This window comes from Amphiura filiformis, chromosome 7, assembly GCF_039555335.1.
Source record: "Amphiura filiformis chromosome 7, Afil_fr2py, whole genome shotgun sequence".
Lineage (NCBI taxonomy): Eukaryota > Metazoa > Echinodermata > Ophiuroidea > Amphilepidida > Amphiuridae > Amphiura > Amphiura filiformis.
The window spans coordinates 46,932,447-46,954,720 of record NC_092634.1 but is presented as its reverse complement, the minus strand read 5'-3'; the positions used below and the strand labels follow the sequence as shown (position 1 = coordinate 46,954,720).

Below are 22,274 nucleotides of genomic sequence, written 5' to 3'. Positions count from 1 at the left end.
AGTAGACAAGGGGTGGTCTACATGTCTCATTCTTAGGTACTTTGTCCTGAAGAAGTCAGAGCTACTCCTGACGAAAGCTTGACAGTTCTAAACTTGTCCGACGGCGAACCCGCTAAAAAAACACACTAATTGTTATGAATTCTCGCTATTCGCAATAAGGGCGCCGCCAGCGGTTTGCGATGTAATCGTGATGTATCATGGGAAAATCGTGATGTATCATGGGAAAAGGTCGACATCCAAGTCCGCGCAATACGAATATTACCATGCTATTACATAGGAACACGTGACAATATTTTTAGTTTGTCAATATAACGGTATTACAAGCAAATCGATAGAGAAAAAATTAATTGTGCACATTTCAAATCACATTATTAAGTATTATTGAGTATCGATTCGCGTGTAACACCTTTATTTTGACAAACTAAAAAATATTGTCACGTGTTCCTATGTAATAGCATGGTAATATTCGTATTGCGCGGACTTGGATGTCGACCTTTTCCCATGATACATCACGATTACATCGCAACCCGCTGGCGGCGCCCTTATTGCGAATAGCGAGAATTCCCGTCGCACAGTGTCATCGACCCTATATCTTCATGGCATAAATCGCCATGGTAGGTTGAATCCACAGCCACGATTGGCCATTTGGTTCAGACCTTTGAAGCTCTTTGAGACGAAGAATTAGTCGAGGGACATGACTAAGGCTACACACAATAGCCGGGTAATTGATCTTGGTTGTGCGTGAATAAGCTTGTATACCCCATTGAGGTCAATGGTCATCGACTTTATACTGCCTAGTAGTGAGTGCAGCTGTACTACACGCTGTAGTACCACGCTACACGCTACAGGACCAACGCAATATACAATTAGAGTTTTGGTCAAATTTTGAGTTCAAAGCGCACGGCCAATTTTCAAAGCGCATTCTAGCGACTATCATATCTGTTCAACACGTATTTTCAAGTGTATGAGACCACATCTGGTTTCTTGAGAAAAATCATTTACGGGAGATATTCATTATTTTCTAACCCGGTATACGAAGATTTTCGTCTGATATCAAAATCGTGCATAGCAATTCACGTGTATCGATCCCGTGTATTCATTTTAGTGTCTCTGCTGCACCAAATAATTATTAGCCAGGCGGTGTCGGTGTGCGTCGTAAAAGCCTATCCCACAATTTACTCAACAACATAATGACAGAATGTTTTGCATCCAGTATTATTTGGCAAACATTTTTGTACAACATATTTGTCAACATACAACAACATGTCAGAATATTTTGCATCAAGTTTTCAAAAATGTTTTTGAATGTTATTAAAACGTCATAATTATATCCTTTACAAAACCCGACATTTAAACTTTTTCATTGGCTTAGGCAGATTTTTAACACGGGGGCGGGGGCTGATTTTGGTGGGCTACCCTGGGTCCCTGAGGAGGTATTGCAAATTTTATATTTGTATTGATAATTTTGCAAAATATAGTTCACAAACACCCACTTTCCCTCTATTTTATCACAACTTTTTAACTTCACCTAGGATTTTTTTTGGGGGGGGATGCTGAAAGGTATTCCAGCCTTCGTACCAAAATCATTGGTATGGCTGAGCCCCCCCCCCCCCCAGCCCCCGGTTCCTAAGACTATGTTTTTTGTAAAACGTTTAGGGTAATGAATGCTTTATATTGTCAGTGATTTATACATTTATGTTAGGTCGAGGTCAAGCCATCAGATTATTGCTAAAAGATCAAGGATTGTCTTATCAGGAAGAAGCCATCGCCGATTTTCCAAGATTTAGAGAACTAGTGCCAACTTTGGTATGTTTTAGAAAGTATTCAAGCTGTATCAAAATGATTGGTACCCGTGTATTGTCTTGAAAAGATTACATAGTTTCATGACCTTTTATAGCATTCATCTGTATATAAGGTAGTTCCTATGTTGTATTTTTATGTGGCAGTATTGTCCTTAATCAATGCAAGCTGATGGGTACCAATCATTTTGATACACCCTGTAAATGTAAACATAACCCATTTCACTGTCTCATATGTTAACGGCAATATGTCACGTATATTCAACGTGCTCGGTCAACGTGGTAGTCGATCGTGGTTGAACTACGCGCACCGGGATCTACGTCAATGGACCGTTCCCAGTGAATCGCTCAAAAAAGGATATTTTTTTAATCAAAATTTAGAAGCACCTGAAATGTCGAATTATTTTCATGAAAACTTAGGGCTGGTGCAATAATTATATGTACCCGGGATGGTGAATTATGGGTGGGGGGGGGGCACAGATTTTTTAGCAGGCCAAAAGGGAGGGGCAAGCATTTTTGGGTAGGTCAAAAGGGGAGGGAAGCGATTTTCGACAGGTCGAAAGACCACGGGAGGGGTCAAACATTCAAATATGCAAAATTTCCTGCTCACTGCGCTCGCATTATATGATCACACATTTTAATGTAAATTTGGGAGGATCAATTAAAAAAAAAAATCACATAGAATACTAAGAATAGTATTGAAATCATACGCTTTCATAGTCATACTAGCGTTACATAGTCTTGAACAACGTCAGCTTCTGCCCATTTAATAGTAATATTTATATTGTATCAGCTTTTCCAGCAGTTGCCGATGTTTTATGATGGAGACTTCATGCTAGTGCAGTCCAATGCAATCTTGAGATACCTTGGACGGAAACACGGTAATGTTATCAGGGCTAGAGGCGTATGGGCTAGAGAACCAAGTGTCAAAATTGAATAAACGTCCTGCTGAGCGTGCCAAATTTAACCAGTTAACGTTAAAATGGGTCAAAATTATAACCTGAAACCAGGCTAAATGAATGCACATTACCACTTTTGGTGATTTTTTTTCCTGGTTCGAGCCAGGGGCCAGAGCAACTTGTCTCTTCTGTCCCCGTCGGTACGTCTTTGAATGTTATTTATGCTTTCACAACGCGGTGTACAATTACGGTGTAAAAAAACCTATGCTGTATATTATGTTGGAGAAAGTTTAATTAATGACCCTTGTAAAACGTGAAAATTGATCTTCGACCCTTCTTGATACATAACTCTTTAATTCCTTAATAACTCCTTACCACCAGACGGATTATGCTTTTGAGGGAAATCGGCGCATGTTTAAATTTTGATCATGTGTACATGGCCGGGGTACATGGTCTAACACTATGGCTTATTTTGAGGGCCATAGACTCAAAATAACAATAGGTAACCCGGATTTTATTTTTATTCAGCAGGTCAATTAGGTAAGGTAGCTGGGATACCATCTAAGTACAGAGGCTACATATGGATCAATATGAGGCTATCTCCGTTTTGCGAAACGTAGTTAGGGGTGGGTACGGGAGGGGAGCGCGGAAGCTTTTGAAATGCATGTATTTTACATGAATTGTACCTTAAATAGGCTTGAAATTATCAATTTTACCTTAAACATTGGGGATAGGGTTCATGGGTCCCACAAGTAGAAAGAGAAAGAACACATCTACACAAGCTTAACACACGTGACACATCACAACCCATTATATTGACAGGTCTATACGGTAGCAACCCAAAGGAATCTGCCTATATTGATATGGTTAATGATGGAATAGTGGATAGGATTGAAGCGGTTTTCCGGCATGCATGGTCGCCAAATTGGGTAAGTCAACGTAACAAAATAATATCGCTTGACGTGAGAAAGATAGACTGATGAGACAGCATTTTCTCCCTAGTTTTTCTTATTAATAATCTGCGTAAAAATACCAAGAGCCCAAGACTGAAAGGCTACTGAATGGTTTCCCATCAGGATTGAGGGAGGTCTCTTGCAGTAGATCCCTTACCCGAAGACAACGCACCCCGGGGACCACACAACTTCATTCAAAATCATGCATGCAGCTGGGATGGCTTGGGTGAGAAATACATCGGTAATTCAGCGTTACACAAACACACCAGACAACTTACTATCCAACTGCGACCCGTCATATTCCCTCTATGGGGGACCTATCGTATATGCTATCTTATATGCATATTTGCATCATTTACGTCATCCTGGTCATAGTTTCAAACCGAGGACATCCTCGTTTGGATGTGTGTCCTCGTTTTATGGTGTGTATCTATTTGTAGGTCCTCGTTTGGAGGCATTTACAAACGCTACTGATGTCTGTGTTCGGGTATTAAAGAGACATTGCCTTCATTTCAATTTGTTTTGACTTTTCACGTGCCTTAAACTCTATGTTGCCGAAATTTACGACGGGAATTCATAATAATTAGTGGGTTTTTAGCGGGTTCGCCGTCGGACAAGTTTAGAACTGTCAAGCTCTCGTCAGGAGTAGCTCTGACTTCTTCAGGACAAAGTACCTAAGAATGAGACATGTAGACCGCCCTTGCCTGCTGATGACTCTGAAAAGAGCCGTTTACTGAAGACTGCCCCTTGTCAACAGAGAACTAGCAAATCTCGCCTATCTGCTAATATAAAAGGTTTTGGTGGCTCTGAAAAGAGCCGTTCACTGAAGACTGACCCTTGTGTACAGAAACAAGTAGACCTTGCCTATCTGCTGATTTCCCAGCAAACACAAAGACGTTTTAAAACGTTTTAAATAAGTTATATTTTGGCTTTTGGTTTAAGTAAAAACGTTTTAATAACATTAAAATGTCGGGTTATATAAAGGTCATGATAACGTTTTGAAACGTTTTGTATGAAAACACACTACAACAATATTTTTAAATGTTTTCAAAAATGTTATTGTAAACTATTTTTGCAAACATTTTTGCCAAATATTGTGTCAATACTTAAATAACATTATGTTAAAATATTTGAACCCCGCAATCACAGAAATGTTCTTAAAATGTTTTTTCAAAACCTTTTAATAACATTTAAATGTCGGGTTATATAACGGTCATGAAAACGTTTTTAAAACGTTATTGAAAATATTTTGGTCGAACATTTTTCGCAAAATATTTTTTCAGCCCCGAAATAACATTTTGTTTAGAATGTTTTGTATTAAGTTTTCAAGAATGTTTTTGGAATGTTATTAAAACGTTTTTATACCCTTTATATAACCCGACATTTAAACGTTTTCTGTAAAACATTTTTGTTTGCTGAACAGTAGATTATCAAAAATGTTTTTTAAGGTTATGGAAACGTTTTATACTCTTAATATACCCTTTATTTAACCCGACATTTAAACGTTTTCTGACTACCTTTTATGACTTTTTGCGAATGATGTTGAAAACGTTTTGTGTTTGCTGGGTTGGTGGCTCTGAAAAGAGGCACTGTTGACAAGGGGCAGTCTTCAGTGAACGGCTCTTTTCAGAGTCATCAGTAGGCAAGGGGCGGTCATGTCTCATTCTTAGGTACTTTGTCCTGAAGAAGTCGGAGCTACTCCTGACGAAAGCTTGACAGTTCTAAACTTCGCCGACAGTGAACACGCTAAAAACCCACTAATTTACATTCATGACATTAGAGTCACTGAAGTAATCCTGTGTGTAATTTTGGTTAATTTTGATAGAGAGATTTTCAAGATATGACCATGTGCAGAAATTATACGTTTCTTTTTGAGCCCAGTTTATATATTTTTATACTTGCATTAAACAGGAAACGGGCAAAGAGGAGTACATCAAGACAATCCCATTGTGGATGGGCTTTTTTGAGGTGAGTAGTACGTGGTGTAATATTGAAACATGGAATCTGAGACAATTCATCATAAAAAAAGCGCAGTGATTTATAGTGCGCTACGCATAGGCACAACGCCTAGACGTTGATCCACAAACCTCAGCACACTTTACAGGTTGTCGCTGACCACTACGGCCCCACATCATTCCATGAACCATTAAACAAGAGCGCACACCCTTGACATTCCACAAATAACCTTGGCAACCAGGATCAGCTCCCCCCCCGAGTTTCGTACGGGTTACAACGAGACAAATTAGCATTGAGTTCCTTGTCCAGGGGAATTTCAAGCTAACTCAGTCATACCATGGAAGTACTCATGCAGAGTTAGTGCCAAAGGTCTGTACCCCTCCTTTACCCATGCAGTCAAAGATCTATCAATTGTGCACATAACAACCCTAACGGCCTAAGGGCTTTTTGGCGACGGGGAGGGAAAGAAGGAAAGAATAAAGAGAGAAAACAAAGAAAGAAGTTGTTTGCTCTGGGTCACACTGACATCGCCCGATTAATAATTACATTATACAGCAGAGACACTGAAATGAATACCCGGGATTGATATACGTGAATGTGCTATGCACGATTTGATATTAGACGATAAATCTTTGGATACCGGGGTAGAAAATGATGAATATCTCCCGTTATTGATTTAGTCTAAAAAAGCCAGATTTGGTTCCTAATTGCACTTGAATATACGTGTTCAATGGATATGATAGTCGTTAGCTAGCGTCTTGAGAAAGAAGCGTGCGTCTTGAACTCAAAAACTGACAAAAATATTCTGATTTTATATGTGCCGAACTATATAGTGCAGCGTAGGATAGCTGGACTCACTCGTGCAAGCAGTCTAAAAGCATATGACCATTGACCTCATTATGGCGTATACATGCTCACTCACACACAGAGAGGTCAATTACCAGGCTATTGTCAGTAGCCTTAGTCAGATGTCCCTCGGCTCATTATACGTCTCAAAGGTCGGAACAAAATGGCCATGCGTGGCTGTGGATTCAACCTACCATGGCGATTTCTGCCATGAAGATAACGGGGCGATGACACTGTGTGGGTGGGATTCGAACCCGAGACGAAACCCCTCACATGCCAAGCACTGGGTCGGCGACACTTTGCCACGGGTGTTGGACTTCGCTGGCCAGCGAAACCGTGCCTATATATCACTTATCAAGTAGTATTTTGTAGTACCTTGTACGGTTAGGGTTAATACAGATGGGGGTATGTATCGAGCTCAAGTATGTACGATGGGAAAGTTGACTATGGAAAAGTTTATGGTAAAGTTATAGCGAAAGGTTGTAACATATTCTACTATTATGTACAATACTAAATCAGAATTGATATTGTGTACATTAATTATTGAACCGTGTATTCATTCCCTAGAATTGTTTGAAGAAAGTGAACGATGGGAAGTCTTTTATCGCATCTGAAACGGTAAGTTAACAGTTAACGAATAATTTCATTTCATTTTGACGATTTCCAGCACTTGCCGGGCGCACTTGTTGTCTGCTTACTGATCAAAATGTTATAGGCCTAAGCCCTACATGAAATAAAAGCGACACTTCGTCAAGTCACTCGATTCCTTCCTTTTTCAGTCTCCTCTCACTCGTTCTCATTTTTTAAGGAATCCTTGAGGGTATCGAACTCCCCCATACACGTAGCCAGGTTTTGGGAACCGAGAGGGGACAACTAAATTGTAAATGTAGACCCACCGACGTAAATATTTTTTTGTTTGGCCCAGTGCGCTGAAGAATCTACAAAGTGGTGGGTGGGGATATGTGCATTGTTTTTCAAAAATTTTCAACGAACTTTTACGTTCAAATATCATGCAATAACCATGATAACAGGCAAAAATGGAAGGGTCGCATCAGAGATTTGTAGTATTTGGGCTAATGTTTTTTCAACAACACCCTTCATGTATCAACGGCCTTGGATGAACCGACGGTCAGGAAGAGGGGGGTCAACCCCGTAAACACAAACGCCCACACACTGGCTACGCCACTGATTGTATTGGCGCATAAAAAAATGGTAAAATAAATAAATAAACAATTTTACCTATCAAACATGCAGGCCTTTTCCTGGGTCGCATAATAATGCAGGTTTAACCTATACACTATAATTTTAACATTACAATTAAAATGCATTTTACCCAACTTTTCAGATTTCCTTTGCGGACTACAACATGTTTCACCTCATCAATGTCCTTTTTAAGCTGTTGCCTACTGCTCTCGACAACTTCAAAATATTGAAGGCGTGGTATGACAGGATGAGCCACCGCCCTGGTTTAGCGCAATTCGTTAAGAGTGAAGAAAATCAACGCCGTAGGGTAATGGGAACATCAAATCCGACCATTTGACACTCTCCCAGGAAGATATCAGAAACATGCATAGCAAAATTTTGCTAATATAAGGATTCCGAAAAAGCATAGTTTGTCCTATTTGTGTTTGTCCTATAAAGTTATTATCAAAAAGATCAAATGGCATGTTGGTCTCTATCAATATCTTAAAACTGGCCTCATTGTTTCCGTCTTCGAAAAACTATCAAAATTAAGAATAGTTTTCCATATCCTGGTTGTTTCGTTGCGAGGCAATTTTTGATATTGTTCCGATGTTAATTTGATCACTGTATAGTACAGTAGCATCACGAATTATTTATTGAAGTCCTAGGGCTAGTTTTTGCTTAGAACTTGAGAATGGTGCGTATAAGTCAAACTGCGGGGGAGGGGGGGGCACTCAACTTTAGAAGTGACGAGTGACGGGTAATGTGCCTGTTATTAGGTCCCAAATATTCCCCAAAGACCCCCTTTTATAAAAGTCATACCCGATGACCCCCTCTTTACAGTTTGTTACACCCAATGACCCCCCTTTTTAAAATAACAGTTTATGAAAGGGGCTGCGCAATAATTATGAGCCCTGAGGAGGGTAAACTGGAGATTGCTGGAAATGGGTCTTTTAAAGATTTGTTTTTTGTGTCTTTGAACGAATTGGTCGAGAGAACTACATGTTTCAGCGGGTAAAGGATCAATACATCTATCTATCATGAAATTATTTGAAAAACTGTGAATTTAAATGGTAAAATGTGTAGTCTAAAATTAGCAAATTTTACTGAACTAAAACCAGAATAAAATTTCACCATTTATATTCACGGTTTTTCAAATAATTTAATGATATGTAGATGTAATGGTCCTTTACCTGCTGAAACATGTAGGTCTTTCAACCAATTTGTCATTCAAAGACAAAAAAAATGTAATATTTGAAAGACCCATTTTCAGCCATCTCCAAAATACTAGCGAGTCCTGTGAAAAGGAAATCAAGGTCAATCTATTCAAACCGTATGACCCGATAACTGACTGTTGTGGTGGATATTTAGTTCATTGATTGCTATTATTATATGGGTTAATGGACGTGTCACAAAAGGACTTGTTGTTTCCATAGGGCCTGTAGTTACGCATTTTTTGGTTGGAACTGTCTTTATTGGGCGATCTATCGTGTGTCCACCAGTAAACCAGAAATGTTATTAAAAAAGTTACATATTGAGATGGGTTTGTATCCGGGGGCACTCACATTTCCCAGCTATACGGGTATGTGCCGCGGCGACGACCCCTTTTTCAGAGCCACTGGCCGTTCCTTAGACCCTCTGAATTCATTGTTTGCCCGCTCTGAAGCCCCAAAATTTTTCTAGCCGTTCCATAGACCCTCAGATCATCGATTTCCGCTCTCATCGGCATCTTGAGAGACGTGTTTTCTGTCCTACTATTTCAAGCCCAAAAGCAGACCCAAAAGCTACTTTTGCGAGCCCAAAAACTTCAAAGGGAATTTTCCATTAATTTCTTCCCCATTGAAACACATTGTAAGGAATAAGGTGAACTTTGGGTGGGATTTTGGGCTCCTTTAGTAGTGGCAACACTGGTTGACTGATAATAAATAAACATTGCAGCAATGCCGATCGCGAGAGTCCAGCTGGTGAACATTTAGCTAGAAATAAATGATTTTGAGATCTCTTTTTGGAATAAAATTGCCAAATATGAGGAAAAGTACCTTAATAATTATGTACACATCCTTGCAGCTCTCCATAAACAATGAATTAAAAGGTAATTTACGATCTACTGGTCTAGTAAAATCGGGAGTGGAATGGCTGTCAAATTCTGCACACTTCACTCAATCATCTCATGGTATAAGCATGACAGTTCAATGTAGTCTAAATGTTTTTCTATTCGGCACTGAAAAAATAATTCTTGTGGGTTTGTTTTTATGGTGGGCTTTTGTAATGCTGCTATAATTATCAGTAGGCTAATAGCATAGATTGTAGGTCTACAGGGTCTAGTAATTTTGATTTGAATGCTGTTTTGCTTTGTTGAGGTTTCCATCGTAATGGGCCAAACCAGACCTATTTTGCATTAATGATTTTCCTGATTAATAATTTAATGCCCAATTCAAAGTGAAATCGATTCCTTCAAAAATCTGTGGCAAAAACGCAACAAAATTGAACCCTGGTTTGGCCTGCGGGTTTAGTTTCCGAGATTTTTCAGATTTTGGCGGCCGATCAGTTCCCAAGACCCCCCTTTTGGCCAGTCAATCAGTTCCCAAGACCCCCTTTTGACCGGCCAATCAGTTCCCTAGACCCTCCTTTTTGGCTGGCCGATCAGTTCCTTAGACCTCAAGTTCGAAACTGGCGGTGGCACACCCCTACCAAAAAAAAAAATTCGAGTGCCCCCCCCCCGGGGTTTGTATACGTGATGTGTTTTGGGTCTATACGTCACATTAGTGAGTATAAGATGTCTTCAATGTATCCCGGGAGTAGGGAAAGTCATTAATGTAACCGCATAAAAGATGATCTCCCGGCCCCTCACATATCTGAGGGTAGGGTCATAATTGAGCTCTCTTAATAGTGCCACGTATTGCATAATTGAATACTCTATATGTTCTGTACCATATAATGATCACGATTAAGACCCCCTACCCTCAGAGAAACGAATTTCTGAACAGGTATAATTTTTTTAAAGGTAAATTCTATTTATCTAAATCTGCCCCTTCTTATTTCCTTTTAAGCTTCTTTCTTTTCTTTTTTGGTTCATTTTTTTTTGTTCTCATTTTTATATTTGCTGCTTAGCTTGTGATTCCCGTTTCCATGTTAATTCTTTATTTAACCGGCCTCGTTCCCATTATTTTTTTTAATCTGTCCGTTCTTTTATTTCCTTTTAGCTTCTTTCTTTGTTTTTTCTATATACTTTGTTCCCATCTTTTATATTTGCTGCTTAGGTTGTGATTTCCCGTTTCCATGTTATTTAATTAATTCTATTTAGCTTCTTTTTTTCTTATATTTCCTGATTAGTTTTTATTTTAGCTTCCTTTTTTCTTACATTTCCTAATTAGTTTCTTTCTTTCCTTCTTCATTCTTTACCCATTTTCATTTGGTTACTGTAACCTTAACTCGAATACCCGTAACTTTTATTACGCCTATACCGCTTCATGTTGTTTATACTTTTTAACAAACCTTTTGGTTTGGAAGTGGTTGACCCCCGGGTTTGACCACAGATAGTGGTTTGACACCCGGGTTTGACCACAGATAGTGGTTTTGACCACCGATAGTGACCCTCTGTAAATATTGAGTTATCAAGTTACTGAAAACAGTGTACAAAGGTTATTGTTTGAATCAAACTAATCATATAAATAATATAATTTCTTTATCTAATTGGAGGATAATGTAAACACATACGTCGGAGGAATTGCATTTGTTGCGGTAGCCTGCATATCCATTCTTAGTGTAATTTTTGAAATTAACATAAAACTAGTAAGTATTGGTTTTTAATGAGAGCTCGAGCTAAATGTAAATGTAATTTGAAACGTTATTACAATTTAAACAAAATCAGAGAAACAGTCTTATAATTATATAAATTACATTCATATACATATCGTAGCAATAACTAAATATTTTCTATTTATGCAGTGGCAGAGCCGTACAAACTCATCTATTTCGATGTAAGAGGTATGTTATAGTCCGAGTAATCAGTGTACTCCGGTTATATTTGTAAACACTAAACAGCGCTTTATAAATACGCACGTGACCACCTCCGCGCTGCCATAACAGCGTGTAGGCAGTGACTTTCTACATAGCGGGTGGGTTTCCTATACATTTGAATGCATAAAGGCGGAACAACATGAGACTACTGTGCATGATGCAGCATAATTGTCTATTTTGTTCAACTTTATGATTATATCGTAAACGTTTCCGTCGTTGAATATTTTTTTCTGTCGTCAAATACTTATAAAATGTTGTTTTTGATAACATATTACAAATTCGAATCCCCCATGTGTAATAATTTTGCTATTCAATTAATACTTAAATTCGATTATATTTATCTACAGAGTTTCTACCCTTTTCTGTATAGTGGTCAATGCATGAGGATTTGGTCACGCTTGCTGGTCTTGGTACATGTGGTATGTCGTGCACATGAGTCACATGCGTATTTATAAAAGCTCATTTATAAATATAACCGAAGTACACTAGACATGAGAGGCACTTTCGTCCAAGCCTGAATAGAGATTTGTTGATACTTAAAAACACTAATAGTGTTCCTTCACTTGAAATTGATAAAATAAACCTAAAAACTTTCATTTAATAATGTTAATTGCATATCCAAGGTTTTTGCAGTAACATTGGCAACTGGAATTTCAGGTGTTTTCAGAAAGAAAATCTGGATACCCAGACATTTCTTTGCAATTGAAAAGTTTACTCCGCTGTAGGGCGTGTGCATTTCTTTCTGGAATAGCTCAATAAATTATTAAATGAACGTGTATCTTTTATTTAGGCTGAAGTGATGAGAAAGTTAATTTTGTTCGCATTTTTTGTCGAGTTTTTTTGTCAACAGAGAGTTTCCAAATGAAGTTTGTAAATCTACTTCAACTTCTATGGCAACTTCACATATATTGATTGGATTTCTTACTCAGATCTACTTCAACGTGAACGTCTGATTGGTTATTGCACCAACAGCGTCTTGTCTCTTAAACTCAGGACATGTGAATCAATGGGCGATCAAAAGAAGAGCATGTGTAAGCGACTGCCGCAAAATGTCTCCCGCTTATTTGGTCAAGTGGGTTGTCGTTTAAACTCAGGACATGTGTATCAATGGGCGATCAAAGAAGGGCATGTGTAAGCGACTACCGCAAAATGTTTCCCGCTTATTTGGTCAAGTGGGTTATTGGTCACATCAAACCCGGATATCAAGACAAAAAGCTCTACCTTGGGCGCTTTGTTTGATTAAACATGAATGGACTCGACTATCTTGAAATTGGCATTTGACCCCAAGTAACCTTTGACCCCATGCTGGGACCACCTGCAGTTGATTGATAAATGAAGTTTGTAAATCTACTTCAACTTCTATGGCAACTTCACATATATTGATTGGATTTCTTACTCAGATCTACTTCAACGTGAACGTCTGATTGGTTATTGCACCAACAGCGTCTTGTCTCTTAAACTCAGGACATGTGAATCAATGGGCGATCAAAAGAAGGGCATATGTAAGCGACTGCCGCAAAATGTCTCCCGCTTATTTGGTCAAGTGGGTTGTCGTTTAAACTCAGGACATGTGTATCAATGGGCGATCAAAGAAGGGCATGTGTAAGCGACTACCGCAAAATGTTTCCCGCTTATTTGGTCAAGTGGGTTGTTGGTCACATCAAACCCGGATATCAAGACAAAAGCTCTACCTTGGGCGCTTTGTTTGATTAAACATGAATGGACTCGACTATCTTGAAATTGGCATTTGACCCCAAGTAACCTTTGACCCCATGCTGGGACCACCTGCAGTTGATTGATAAACCTTTTATAATACGCTATATGACTCTAGGAGGCCGGTCGACTGCATATCCGTCGTTACACGCTTTTCAATAAGGCTAACCTCTCGTGACATCATCCAAGCAGCAAAGTTCATTTCCCATTGAAAAGCGTGTAAAGACGGATATGCAGTTTACCGTTCTGCTAGCATGTATCCAGTGACAAGCAACTGACCTCATATTTGCTTATCACCCTGGATACACGTATATATTTACATAATTAGGTCGAGCTCAAGCCATCAGATTATTGTTAGAAGACCAAGGGCTGTCTTATCAGGAAGAATCCGTTATATATTTGCCGACGATCGACAGTGCAAGATGGAGAGAACTAAAGCCAACTTTGGTATGTTCTAGAAATTATAGATCTAAACATAACACACAATATTAAAAAAGTTCGAAGATCAATTTCACTGTCTCACGTCACGGTATCAACCGACTGTTGCTGCAAAATTTGCCGCAAACCCATGTAAATATCCCCACATCATCCTTTGGTGCACGGGCGTCAATCCGGGGGAGGGGGATGTGTCCCCCTACCTTTCGGCAAAATGAACCGTTTTTTGTTCTTTTCTATGGATGGCGGATACCTTCAAAATACACCTAAGATAATACGCCTAACCTTAGACGTCTAAGATTGCATCTTAGACGTGTAAGGTTAGGCGTTTTATCTTAGGCGTATTTAGAAGGTTTCCGCCATGATGGCGGATACCTTCAAAATATGCCTAAGATAATACGCCTAACCTTAGACGTCTAAGATGCAATTTTAGGCGTCTAAGAATTTCGCGGTATACTTAAATCAACGAATGGCAGGACCAGAAATCCCAAACAACCAATCATCTTAGGCGTATTCAATTATTAACCAATGAAATCTTAGACGCCTAAGATTTTACACGACTAAGATTTTTCTTAGACGTCCAAGATTGACCATTTGACCGTGACTAGTGATGGACGGTATCGCAAATTCAATCATAGCGCCTGTTGTTGTTGGTCAGACCCTGTAAATGATGTTACAGGCTGTGTTGGCATGGTTGGCGGTCGTGTTATTTGGTCAACCTAATCTACTATCTGATACAAAATGGGGCGGCGATATGCCATAATTCTGTCGGATTTTAATGGCACTTCCCTGATAACAGTGAATAAAATATTTGAAACTTAGGCCTATAGAGGCTGTATCAAAATGATTGGTACACATCAGTTACCAGAGATATAGACATGACTACCATATCAAAATGCAACCTAGGATTCACATAATTTGTTGATTAATGTCATAAACAGTCATATAACTAGAAACTATGGTCATTTTAAGAAGACCCTATGTTGCATTTCAAAGAAGCAGGCCTCTAAATAACCATCAAAACTGATGGGTACCAATCATTTTGATAAAGCCTGTACATAAACTGAACTGAACTGATTATCCCGCCGTACTTTATGATCGATCACTGCGCATGGTATCTGTCTTCCAGGGTGCTTTGCGAGCTAGGCGTGCTATCACATTGGTGATACCGTCCATCACGAACATATCAATCTTAGACGTGTAAGAAATCTTAGGCGTGTAAAATCTTAGGCGTCTAAGATTTCATTGGTCAATAATTGAATACGCTTAAGATGAGTGACTGTTTGGGATTTCTGGTCATGTGATTCGTTGATTTAAGTCTACCGCGAAATTCTTAGACGCCTAAGATTGCATCTTAGACGTCTAAGGTTAGGCGTATTATCTTAGGCGTATTTTGAAGGTATCCGCCATGATGGCGGAAACCTTCTAAATACGCCTAACCTTACACGTCTAAGATGCAATAGACGTCTAAGATTGCATCTTAGACGTCTAAGGTTAGGCGCATTATCTTAGGCGTATTAAGAAGGTATCCGCCATCCATACTTTTCAGCCACTTTTTAAACAATTTTGACCGGGTGCACCCCATACACATTTCAAGCCGGATTGGCGCTAATGCTTTGGTGCCGCCACCGCCTGAACCAACCTACCAACTCATGTGTTTGAATAATGACCTTGGCACATTTTCTGTTTGTTACAAATATATATTGCTCTTGATTTGTGAGTTTTGGGTATTTTTTTTTCGATTAAGGATTTGAATTTGCTTTTATGATTGATATCTTCAGTAGATAGTATTAATAAATGTTACTGTTTTCAGTAGACAGTAATAAAATTATATAATTACTGTCTTCAGTAGATAGCAATATTTACATCATAATTAGTGTCTTCAGTAGATAGCAATGACAAATTATATACTTAATTTATATTATTACTACTACAAAAGTACTACATTTTATAATGATTGTCTCCACCAGATGGAAATATTATACAATTATTATCTTTGGTAGATAGCAATATAAAATTAAATATTTAATTGACATCTGATGTACGTAGATAGCAATAATTAATGTCTTCAGTAGATAGTATAAATAGTAATTTAGATAATACTGTCTTCAGTGGATAACAATAATACATTACATGATTACTCTCTTCTGTACATAGGCGTAGATCCCGGGGGATGGGGGTATTTATCTCCCCCCCCCATATTTTACCAGGGGATGGTCCATAAAATCACCCCCCCCCCCAAAGTTGACACCTGTATGTGGGTTTATGACTAAATTAACCTCATATTTGGCCATTTTAGCCCCCAAAGCCCATTTTTCGCGCGCATTTGTATCATAAACTTATGCCGGATTTACTATAGTTCAAGAAATTTTTTCCAACCCATCCCCCCAGTGTCAAAAAGAAATCTACGCCACTGCTTCTGTAGACAACAATATAAAAGTGCCTAATTATTCACGGTCTTCGATAGATAGAAAAGAGCAAGTTACGTACATAATTACTGGTTTCAGCAGATAGTAATAATTATTTTTATAATAATCTTCTGCGGGTAGGACTATACAGGGATACTTGAAATTTCCTCTGAATAATACACTAGAAATAAACAGCAACAAATTTATTTTCCTTATACCCATGGGATTGTTCGCGAGTGCCTTTGGGAGGATCAATTACAGCGAACAAACAAACATCATAGTCTCGAACAACACCAGCTTCTGCCCATTTTAATATTAATATTAATAATTTTGTATCAGCCTTTCCAGCAGCTGCCGATGTTTTATGACGGAGACTTCATGCTTGTGCAGTCCAATGCAATCTTGAGATACCTTGGACGAAAACACGGTACGTTATCAGGGCTAGAGGCGTACCGTGCATCGACGCACGGTTGTTTGATGTATATAGAATTGGCTTCATTATTAAATAAATGCAAACTAATGATGGCGCTATGTATCCTAAATCATATTTCTCTATTTGAAAGAGGTAGGTGATTAATACTGCCATTAAAACAGCTGGAATAGTTGAAACAAGCAACACGGAAATTTTATAAACATATTTTATCAAACTATAAAAGGAATTATTTGTATTGTATTTGTAATTTCCAGTAACTAAATAGCGCCACCAATTTTGTCATTAATAGGCACATTTTATATCCGAAAAAGCTTTAAAAAATGCTATAAACGTGAATAATTTTGTAAAAGAGGGGAAATCAAAGTTGCGAATGACTCAAAAGCATCGGTATACATTAGCATGATATCGCTTTTAGCTGTTTAAGCCTAAAATTTGGATGATACATTATGTTTTGTTTGAAAAACTAATAAATGATCCCATCAAACAACCGTTCGAGTTCCCGTCCCACCACCGTGTTGTGCCCTTGGGCAAGGCACTTTGCCTCGCTTGCCTCACCCCACCCAGGTGCAATGGGAAGTTGTAGGAGTAGTCACAGTCGTTGTATTGATGAACCCTGCGCTATTTGTAGGCTGCAAACGTGGTTCCGACATATTCTAATGACGGCGGAATAAATGTAACGCGCTTTGAGGCTGTTTACGGCATAAAGCGCTATAAAAATATCAACATTTATTTATTTGCCCGCACAAACTTATATATTTTTTGTGATCCTTACGACCAAACAGATAATTTAATATGATTTTGAGTTTAATTATTGACATCTGCCTAAACATATTATTGGGTCATTTTGAGGATCAAAATAACGCCAGAAAAACAAACCAATTTGTTGGGTAAAATATTTCACCAAATGATATTGGGTACAATTATTTTACTACATTATTGGGTACTTTTTGTCCATTTGTTGGATATATTAGTACAATGCCTTTACCCAGTGGTATTGTGTAATTTTCTAATGGTATTGGGCAATTAAAAAAAAAAAATATGAAGTTCATTGAAACATGAAACAAATTTGATCTGAAACACTATTTGTAAGTTATTCCGATAGGTCTTTGGCTTTCAATACCTAAATTGATTTGCTCTGCACCATGCACACCCTTGGTCAGGGCACCCGATCTACTTTCGACCCCGGGCACCCTGACCCAAAGTTATGCCACTGACTTTTTGTGCGTATTAAGTAGACTGATGAGACGAGAATTACACACGCTTAAACAGCACCACATATTATATTGGCAGGTCTATACGGCAGCAGTCCAAAGGAGGCTGCCTATATTGATATGGTTAATGATGGAGTACAGGATTTGTTTGAAGCAGTTGTTCGGCTTGCCTGGGACAATTGGGTAAGTGCTGTAACAATATCGCTTGATGCGAGAATTCCAGAAACATCATACTGAATCATCCTCCCTTTCCCCAGTTCTCTTTAAAGCCTTAATGTTCGAACTTTTTTCAGAATATACCTTTATTTTTTTCAAAAATCCATGAGCAAACTGTCAAATTCGCCCTATTTGTAGTAAAACAGGATGATTTTCTGTTGGTCCGACATATTATCATAAATTCTCAGGTTATGATAATATGTCGGAACGATCGCAAATCGTAGTTTCCTACGGAGCCACATGTGTGGAGGGAGCATAACCAAACTGGCTCCGTAGGAGACTAGCTCTGAGGCCGCACTCGCCGTCCTAATCCAAAAAGTGCGAGATATTTCGAGTGATCATGGTGATATGAAGTTTATGATGTTGTTTCCAAATGTCCAAATGTATTGGGACCTTTTATAATGATTGCATATTAACTATTTTTTCATTTTGGAAGAAAAAAGAAAAATCTAAAAATTTAACAAGATCGTACATTAAGGCTTTAACTATGTAAAGATACCAAGGTTGGATGGATGGATTGCCTTCAGGAATGAGGGAGGTCTCTTGTAGACATTCTAAGTTGAAATTAATTGACAACAGATATTGAAGTTGTCACCATTTTAATTTGAAGTTCTAATGATAAGAATTAGAAAGCACTGATAGAATATCAAAATGGAAATGTTAATATTGGTAAGAAATTTTCCTTTTAAGATACATGTCTCAATTTTTACATCCAAGGTCATATTTTCAAAACTATTTCATCAAACGAGCCGCGTTTTTAAGCAAATGTCACTAATGATGAGGGATTATTAAAATATGCAATTTATTTGTATCTGATAGAGGAACCTATATCTTTATTATACAGGAAACGGGCAAAGAGGAGTACATCAAGAAAATCCCATTGTGGATGGGCTTTTATGAGGTTAGTACGTGGTAAATTATTGAGAATCCATCATCTATACAGGGTGTATCAAAATGATTTGTACCCGTCAATTTTGAAAAGCCTGTCTCTACCAAATACAATGATGGATACTCTTGAAATGTCCAGAATGTATAGTTTATGACATGTTATATAATTAACCTACAAATTATTTGGATCTTATGTTGAATTTTGATGTGGCAGTATCATCCATTATATCAATGAAAACAGATGGGTACCAATCATTGTGATACAGCTTGCATATGCAGTAGCGATAAAGTGCCCACTCTCCCCAGCAAAAATAAGAAATTAGTACATTTTAATATTTTAGGCAAAGAGAATGACTAATTTTAGACAAATTTTCGGATTTTTAACCACTCTAGAGATATTCCGTGTCCCCCTCCCGATGAAATCCTAGTGACGCCACTTAACACAATATGAATATCATACATGCATGATTGAAGGAAATTTTTGTTTGGAGTTATTATTAGTTGTATCATTTATGAATGTTAAATATAGCAGTATGAGTATATCTTAAAGTCTTCATAAACATGTGGTACTTCACAAGAAACAGCATTTGTTACGGTTTAGAATCTGAATTAAAACATGGGACCAGATACAAATAACTGGGTTGATTTTGAGGCTGTTTTAAAGCTAATTTCCAATGATTTGTATAAACTACACGTGACTATAATATCCAATAGCTTGACCATTCGGGTTGATAGGCCTACCTGTAGGAGTTGTAAGAGTTCATACGGGGTAAATGGATTTTGTGGGTAAGGTTAGTATAAGGGTAGGTTGTACACGTACTATAAAACTATAAGTTATTCTCCTATATTGGATACTAATCAAAATTGGTTTGTGTACACCAATAGAATTGTTTGAAGATAGTCAACGATGGGAAGTCTTTTATTGCATCTGAAGCGGTAAGTTTATAGGAAATAGCATTTTGACGATTTGCAGCACTTGTATTGTTGCCTGCTTACTAGACAATTTCGGCGCGGGAATTTTGAAATTCGCGTGTTGAGACCCGGCTGTTTTTATGGTATATGAGTTTGTTTTAAATAAAACCACGTGATTTGTGCTTGATAATTATCTTTCTAACATAATGTTGTGATTGCCGGAGACATCCTTTAAAATGCATTTTACCCAACTTTTCAGATTTCCTTTGCGGACTACAACATGTTTCACCTCATCAATGTCCTTTTTAAGCTGTTGCCTACTGCTCTCGACAACTTCCAAATATTGAAGGCGTGGTATGACAGGATGAGCCACCGTCCTGGTGTAGCAGAATTTGTGAAGAGTGAAGAAAATCAACACCGTACAGTAATGGGAACACCATACCCGAGTATTTGACACTCTCCCAGAAAGATGATATTGTAACCCATTTCCAGGAACATAGCAAGCTTTTGCCAATAATGATTCCGATAAAGTATAGTTTGACCTATGTGTGACTCGCCATACTGAAGTTATTAATTGTCATATGTTGGTTTTGACAGAGATCAACATCATACATATGCACTAGTTTTCTTTATAATTCTTCTGTCATTGAAAACACTCAAGTAACTTTTCATGATTTTGCGGCAAAAAATATAACAAGAAGGGAAATAAAAAACACATGCGGCGGCTTTGAGACATAACAATTTTATAGCCTAATTTTTTAGCCTAATAAGAGCATGCTAGAATCGCTAAATACTCCTTTCAAGTTGAACAAGGGTATGATTGGCAAAAATGAACAAAAACTACCTTTAAAAAAGACAATGCAGCGAATGAAGATCTAGTCACTCTCAGACTTATGCTCAAATGGAAAATGGTGCTCACTTTATATTTGATATTGATTTTAACTTGTACGAGTCTGGAGAACATGTTAAGAAATGCCAATTAAAACGAAATATGCCCAAATGGGTCCCATGGGGCCGGGACACAGTATAAGAACTTGAAAATACTCTAAATCAAGTCAATTACCTCAAAATGTTCCTCCTAATAGAAAAAGTCAATCATTTCAATAATCTGAGCCGTTTAGTTTTGGAGATATCGGTGAAACAAGTCAAAGATCAACAAACTTTTGAATAGGTCAAATTTTTCAACATCCACCGATCGGGTCAAAATACATAAATAAAATACAAATTCTGCATCTTGATGCAAGGATTCCATCCAAATATTTATAGTTTCCTATAGTATTATAACATGCCATGTACTATGTAGCTGGGATGAAAAGCTGAGAATCAATTGAAAATTTCGACCTTTAGTATTGAAGATATGGATTTTTTTTTTTTTTTTTAAAAAAATCTATGTTAGGTCTTTTTGGGGAAAAAATGTGTATCGTCAATATAAAAGCTCAAAATTTTCAATTGATCACCGGTTTTTCATCACAGCTACATACACTTTAAGAACATATCATTAGCTTTATAGCTTTACTTCTAGGACTCGTAAATATCAAACATTTAAAAAATATCAAATTTTAATAATTCGTTAATATCCAATTCCTTAAGTTTTGGTCACTAGTTTATTTTCATAAATATTTAAATCCAATTGTAAATTTTGGTTTTAATAATAATGTATAATATAAAAAGATATCATATCATGATATACTTGCGACTTAAAAACACTTTGTGATTAAGTTTTTCTTTTGTGTGTGTTTGTTAGCAGGTCTAATGTTAACAAGGTTCCACTGTATGTATAATTATAAAACTCCAATGTGGACAATGAAGCTAAAATATACAATTCAGTCTTATTTGAAAAAAAAAATCACTAACAGGTTCTTTTTGCTGTATAAAGGTTCTTTTGTGCGGTTTGAGGACACCTTTATATATAAAACATGAAAGACACTGCTCACACTGTCAGGGTTTCTATTATAGACACTACCTACACTGACAGTGTTTCTATTTTACTTTGTGTGAATTCTGATGTGGGATGTGAGGCCACATTTTTGCACAAAAACTTTCTCACAATACACACAGAGATAGGGTTTCTCTTTGGTGTGAGTTCTGATGTGTCTTGTAAGTGTACTTTTATCGCCAAAACATTTCTGACAATATTCGCACTGATATGGTTTCTCTTTTGTGTGAGTTCTTGTGTGGGTTCTGAGATTATCCATTCGTGCAAAACATTTCTGGCAATAATCAAAATTATATGGTTTCTCTTTTGTATGAGTTCTGATGTGTTTTGTGAGGTCATCGTTTTGCAGAAAATATTTTTACAATACTCACACTGATATGGTTTATAATTAGTGTGAGTTCGGATGTGTTTTTTAAGTGCACTGTTATTTCCAAAACGTTTTTGACAATAATCACATTGATAAGGTT

The 22,274-nt window shown here is 37.7% G+C and overlaps 1 protein-coding gene across 1 annotated transcript; it reads left to right on the top strand.

Moving 5' to 3' along the window:
- The first annotated feature begins 1,695 nt into the window (after window positions 1–1,695).
- Window positions 1,696–8,346, top strand: LOC140157899 (glutathione S-transferase P 2-like). The gene is made up of 6 exons (XM_072181146.1): window positions 1,696–1,806; window positions 2,593–2,680; window positions 3,521–3,627; window positions 5,563–5,619; window positions 7,021–7,071; window positions 7,799–8,346. Exons 1-6 carry the CDS (start codon window positions 1,696–1,698, stop codon window positions 7,991–7,993), a joined length of 609 nt encoding a protein of 202 aa, XP_072037247.1. The 3' UTR covers window positions 7,994–8,346.
- The last annotated feature ends 13,928 nt before the right edge of the window (window positions 8,347–22,274 follow it).

Bases quoted from the DNA above. Each gene is read 5' to 3' on its own strand.
- LOC140157899 (XM_072181146.1), top strand. From the start codon at position 1,696: ATGTTAGGTCGAGGTCAAGCCATCAGATTATTGCTAAAAGATCAAGGA. The intron at 1,807-2,592 runs GTATGTTTTAGA...ATATTGTATCAG, and splicing joins GAGAACTAGTGCCAACTTTG to CTTTTCCAGCAGTTGCCGAT. The intron at 2,681-3,520 runs GTAATGTTATCA...TTATATTGACAG, and splicing joins ATACCTTGGACGGAAACACG to GTCTATACGGTAGCAACCCA.